Here is a 6,295-nt window from a genome sequence, read left to right as displayed (position 1 = left end):
AACCATAGTGCCAGCTCTAATTCCCAAGACTGCTAATTAGGGGGACCGAAATTGCAGGGGGTATCGTTTCATATGACACAAAAAAAATTATATCCAATCTTGATCGTTGGATCACTCAAACGGTATCCCTGCTAATTCCGGTCCCCCTAATGGAGCGTTGCTAATTCCTACCGCACAGTGGTGGTGCCTCTGCTTTCTCTTCTTTAAAAGTAACAACCATTCAATGAGTTCCACCTTCTCGAGTACGCTGCATATTTTACTCACCAAGCACTTTCGTTACTACCTATGGTACTCAGAGAGAGAAAAACCTAAAAGCTAAAACCATTTGGAGAGTGAGAGAGGGAGTAATCAATGGCGGATACAGATATGGAGACGGACCTCAACTTCGCATTCTCACTACAGGTAGAAGAAGCAATGACTGCTTCACTAATTGGTGATGAAAAAGAGATTTTTCAAAACGTAAGTTATCTTCAAACTCTAGAACTTCTTAAAAAGTTAGAACAAGAAAATGAAGACCGAGTGCAATGGGAAACAGAGATCAACAAAATGAAAGATGATCTGAAACGTTTAATACATGATCAACAAGTTGCAAAAGAAATTAGTCGTATTCCTGTGCAAGAGTGGGAAAGAACTGGTGATCACTTTCAGAAACCCTTTGGCGAAGGTTCTTCCTCATCTAATGATTTTCATAATAATGAACCTTTTAAGTTGTACTTCAAGGGTTTGTTCAGTAATGAAAGAGTTGGAGATGCGGTAGTCGAGATTGCTGGTATAGGGTTTGCTGTTTGTGATCCGTTAGGTAATTCTATCTTGGATGGAGTTAAACCATTAATTGGTGAATGGAAATCTGGTCTTGCACCAGAAGAGCTAGAATTGAAAGTGGAAGCCCAGGCTTTGATTGAAGGTTTATCTGCTGCTTATTCATTGGATATTAAGAGGATTGATTTCTATTGCGATTACCACCCGCTTTACCAATATGTGAGTAGTTTCATTTCATCAATTGCACTGGTGATTAATGCTTTTATCTTTTGTTTATTTTATATTTTTTGCCCTAAATATGTGAATTTCACTGGGTTAATCGATGCATGAAAGTTAATGGGTATGGTGCTATGCACATTGCTGTCATTTACAGGGATGGGTGGTCCATCCATGGGACTGCCTGTACTCTAAGTGGCTGCTTGTCTTATATGTGACAAAAGGGTTTGTTGTGCCAGTCTATTAAACTTGTTAGTTTTAATATGATTCTCGCCTATGAATGGTACAAATGAATGTTTAAGGTTTTGGAAACATTCCTCTACAATCTCACATTTGGGGTTTCTGAAAGATGGAGTTTATGATTCTTTTTGGATGATAAACTTTGTTTACAGCTTACGTGTGTGATATGTTGTTAACACTAATTTTATTTCCTTGAAACAGATTACAATGAGACATCTAGTGAATCAGCAATGTATTGCGACTGTTGTGGATCAGGTGTCTCTACTGCAGAGGAACTTCATCAGTTGCCGCCCTTTCTTTGTGGCACGGAATGATGTCAAGTTTGCATTTCAACTGGCAAGGAATGCCATAGATTCACAGATTACCAAGTCTGGTGAATGTAGCACTTCTGGGACTATGAAGGAGACCTGTAACATCTGCCTAGAAGATATTTCAGTAATGCAAATTTTTACTGTTAAAGGTTGCTCACATCGCTATTGTTGTTCTTGTATGAGGCAGCATGTGGAAGTCAAGTTACTTAACGGAGTGGCGCCTCGATGTCCTTTCGATGGCTGTAAAAGCATGCTGAATCTTGATAACTGTAAACAATTTATGACCCCAAAGTTGATTGATATGATGAGCAAACGTATAAAGGAGGATTCTATACCTGTGACAGCGAAAGTCTATTGCCCAAACCCGAAGTGCTCTAACCTGATGTCGAAGACCAACATCCCAAAATGTGTTTATAACCAGTCCACTAATGAACATCTTTGTGGAAAATGTATGAAGTGCAATGGATATTTCTGTTTTAAGTGCAAGGTTCCATGGCATAATGGCGTGACCTGCGAAGCTTATCAAGCGCAGAAAGCCTCCGAGGATGATGAAAAGCTGAAGAATCTTGCCGATACAAAGCTCTGGCGCCAATGCAAGAACTGCAACCATATGATTGAATTGGTTTGGGGTTGCTACCACATCACTTGCAGGTACCTTCTGTCTCTTGACTCTCTTTTTGAAAACATGCTTATTTATGCTTGCGTTTATTTCTATCTGTGGACACTATGTCATAAGATAATGGATAGTAGGCGGACCCTTTACTTCCCAAATATATCGACTTTAACATAAGATAATGGTCTTAGATACTGCCAACTGACATCTTCTTCGAATTGAGTAGATAATGAGATGCCTTATATTGTAGGAAAACAACTTTATTCCTGTTGGATACTCATGATTCTTTGGAATTTTTGAAGTATATTATAGTATGTGCTTGTTCTGAATATGTAAAACTCGGTGTTAAGTGGACGGATTTTACAACTGGCCAATAGTTCCACACCATCTTAGGAATCTTATAAGCTAAATTTATTATGTTGAATGGCCTAGATTGACCAGTTGATTATGTCAAGGGACGATCTTTTTGTTGGATCTATGAAAAGCTGGCATGTTCCTTCACAAGCATATGTTATTTATAGAGAACCCATATTTTGTTCAACAAACTCCATAACATTCTTCATATTTTCTATTGAGATTTTAACTATCAAGTTCCAACTTCTGTATATAAAACTTGCTGGAATGTAGGTGCGGTCATGAGTTCTGCTATACCTGTGGAGCAGTGTGGATAAATAAAAAGGCAACATGTGATTGTCCAATTTGGGATGAAAGGAACCTCTTGCACCAACAGGGACAAAACCAACAGAACTTGCAGCAAAACCAACATAACTAGCATCACCTGCAGCTGCATTGATGTGGATAAAGTAGCAGAAATTAGGATATATTTTAACTATGGTATGTGTTACTGGACCTAACATGTATATTGGAAAAAAAAATTTGGGTGTGCCGAAGCTGAACATTGGATCTCTAAGTCAAGATATTAAGTTCCTAGTCTTACTCTATTTTGACCAGACCAGTAAAGTTTGTCTCAGCTGAATCTTCCTAAGCTTCTTTGATGCTGTAGCTTACATAATGATATGGTACCGGGAATTTGGATTAACTAATGATTACTCTTTGCTCTCTAATTTTAGTTTTTCTGTAAATTTGTGAATATGCATACTTGACAATTTGCATTGGGTCATCGACCATTGCTTAACCACAGTTTGACATGTGGTCTGGCTAGAAAGCCAGTTTTGGTTTGAAGCTTTACCTATAGCCAGCTTAATATATTGATGCATCATTCTAATGAAGGCATGGAGCAATGGTAGATTGCAGTGCCCTATTCATCCTGTTGTGATAGAAGGAGACACTAAAAGGTGTACTCGATCAGCTTGTTCGCAATTAGCTGAAAACTAATAATCAAATCCTAAGTTCTCATTCTTTAATTGGTGGTACTTAAGTTACAGATAATTGATACTCAGGAACAGTTGGAGATTACGCCGCATAATTTGTTTTTAAGCGATTATATACAGAATGTTTACAGAGTTACAGACAATCAAAAGCTTGCGAAAGATAATTTCATTTACAGCTTACCTCTTGTAGATATACGATTTTGAAACATATATGAATGTCAGCAATTCAAATGCACTCAGTCCTGCAAGAAGCCAATAGAAGAAATCGATGTGCGCTCGGTTGAGGTTGTCTGAAAACCAACTATATCGTCCACTTCCACTAGTTAACTTATCTACTATGGAGATTAAGAATCCACTAAGAAAATGCCCCATACCCAAGATACTCGAGTAAAGACCGAGACCAACACTCCTTAACTCATTTGGCACTTGATCATAAAAGAACTCTTGCATGCCAATTAAAGCGAAGATATCAGAAGTATCCTGCAGTATGTACTGAGGGACCAACCACCAGATACTCATAGGAACTGTTGCTTGAGGCATGTCGATCAATCCATTATCTAAAGCTATTTGAAGCCTTGTCTTCTCGACTATTGCTGCTACCACCATAGATACTGTAGATACAAACATGCCACAACCAATTCGTTGAAGCATTGTTATGCCAGTGGGTTTGCCTGTAAAACTTCTAGCTGAAGGAACAAACACACGGTCGTAAAATACAATGGAAAAAACCACAGCGACACTACCGAAGATTTGCATTGATGCAGATGGTATCTCAAAGTCTCTTCCTATTTTCCTGTTCATTGTGTTTCCTTGTTTGATGCAAAAGGTTGTAGATTGGGCAACAGCAATTCCGTATATTAAACATGTGAGCCATATTGGAACCAACCGTATTGCAGCCTTTGCCTCCTCTACTTGATCCGCGGTACATTTTATATCATTTTTTCTCAAACTGTCTTTCGATATGTCAATCAAAGCTTTGTCCAAAAACCTATATTATGTTGCTGTGTGAGAAATTATATTGATGCAATAAAATATACTTCTATGTTTAAAATAGAACAATAATGCATACTGTATAAGATTTATGGAAAGGATTTGCTTTTCTTACCTGAATTGGTTAGCCCCAAGATGCATCCCAGGGAGTTTGACCGTGTCCTCCTGAAGAGAATCCAAGGATGGGGTCTTTCTCCAGTTTTTTGCAGCTGCAATGAACACTCTGGTTATCCTTACTAATGGATTTTGCTTCTTCTCGATCACACTATAACGATATGTTTTTGTTCGGAGGAGGAAAATGACTAATGCTACCACCACCACAGTGCACGGAATGCCAAATCCTAAACCCCATCCCATATTGTCTTGTATGTAATTCAGAGTCAAGTGAGAAATGCCATTACCAAAAATTAATCCTAAGAACCACCAATTGAAGAATGAGCTCTTGGACTTGCATTCCTTAGGGTCTCGTCCATCAAATTGGTCAGCCCCAAAAGCTTGTGCACAAGACTTGCATCCAGATCTTCCAATTGCCATGATATACAATGAACAAAAGAAGAAGACGAGTTGATAAGAAGTCGGAGAACTGAAAAAGAAACTGTTGTCATTGTAGTTCAGGGAGCTTATTAGAGAAGGAAGCACAACCGATAAGGATAACAATCCTAGTCCCTACAATATAAAAATAGTGAAGTTACAAATAGCTCGAATTCCACAGATAATGCTTCAATTGTTTGTTTAATCTTTGTAAGAAGAGCAAAATTTTTGGTAAACAGCAGCAAACTCCAACTGAAGCAGGATTAGAAGCAAGTAGGATTTTCACCATAAAACTATAGAAAGAGAAAATTACCAGTATGTAAATGAACCCAGAGATTAAGACGGTACGAAATCGACCAAGATAAGAGTCGGCAACGAAGGCGCTGAGGAAAGGTAGCAGCGATACAACTCCGCCCCAGATGTTGATGTTTTCGGCCGCTGTGACTGTGGATTGGCCTAGTGGACCGGTGAGATAGGATATGAGATTTGAAGAGATTCCCCAGTAAGTAAAGCTATCTGCGATATCAATTGCGATTATGGAATAAGCAGATTTCCATCCTCCATATTTTGATCTATCATACACTCTGTCTCCCCTGTAATCCACCACACTTTCAACAGCATCACTCCTTCTAAGGTTTCTGCCTTCTCCATGATCACTACTGCTACTGGTAGTTATTAGCAAAGGCTCTCCGTGTTCATAATCATTGTTCCCATCAACAACACCTGATAAGATGGCCATGGATTTTTATTGCTATCGATCTTGGTCTCAATTACATGGACGGCCAGAGAATATTGATTTTTCTATTGCGTAATACTTTTTTCGAAATTATTGGAGCATATCAAGTTGGTGGCGAGACTTTAATATAGTTTGTTTTCATTTTTAAAAGATAATCCCCACCAAAAAAACACCAATTTAAAAACTCTGAATCTTCTCCGAGGATCGGTTGTGGTGAATCAACTCATTTGATAAATCAGGTCGTGTGAATAATGGATATTGGCTAGAGATGGAGAATTCCAAATACTTCATATCACCACTACTTTTGCTTCTTGATTCTAATGAATCTTCCTTCAATTCTTGATTGTTGCGGGGTCCTATTATCAGTTAATCTATAGGGAAACTCGAAGTGAAGATTCTCTTTCAAAACTAGTTAGAGGCTGAATTACTGGGTTTTTTTATTTCCTCACCTCACCTCCATAAACACCAATGAATCAGCAGATCTCTCCTCCCACCGCCAATCCGTGCCTACACACATCTGCAGCTCAACTGCAACATACATTACTTCACTCTATCAACTCTGAAAAGC

General features: G+C 38.6%; 2 protein-coding genes across 2 annotated transcripts; one reads left to right on the top strand and one right to left on the bottom strand.

Annotated features, from left to right (window-relative positions):
- The first annotated feature begins 251 nt into the window (after positions 1 to 251).
- LOC113356064 lies at positions 252 to 3,279 on the top strand. The gene is made up of 3 exons (XM_026599073.1): positions 252 to 978; positions 1,417 to 2,177; positions 2,767 to 3,279. Exons 1-3 carry the CDS (start codon positions 352 to 354, stop codon positions 2,909 to 2,911), a joined length of 1,533 nt encoding a protein of 510 aa, XP_026454858.1. The 5' UTR covers positions 252 to 351; the 3' UTR covers positions 2,912 to 3,279.
- On the bottom strand, positions 2,625 to 6,021 carry LOC113356062 (protein NRT1/ PTR FAMILY 5.10-like). The gene is made up of 4 exons (XM_026599072.1): positions 5,305 to 6,021; positions 4,576 to 5,126; positions 3,652 to 4,458; positions 2,625 to 2,923 (listed from the first exon to the last, which is right to left on the bottom strand). Exons 1-4 carry the CDS (start codon positions 5,728 to 5,730, stop codon positions 2,914 to 2,916), a joined length of 1,794 nt encoding a protein of 597 aa, XP_026454857.1. The 5' UTR covers positions 5,731 to 6,021; the 3' UTR covers positions 2,625 to 2,913.
- Positions 6,022 to 6,295: the final 274 nt, after the last annotated feature.

The sequence above is a fragment of the Papaver somniferum genome, chromosome 3 (assembly GCF_003573695.1).
Source record: "Papaver somniferum cultivar HN1 chromosome 3, ASM357369v1, whole genome shotgun sequence".
NCBI classification, from domain to species: Eukaryota; Viridiplantae; Streptophyta; class Magnoliopsida; order Ranunculales; family Papaveraceae; genus Papaver; species Papaver somniferum.
The sequence above is the reverse complement of the archived record's forward strand: the minus strand, read 5'-3'. Positions and strand labels throughout refer to the sequence as shown.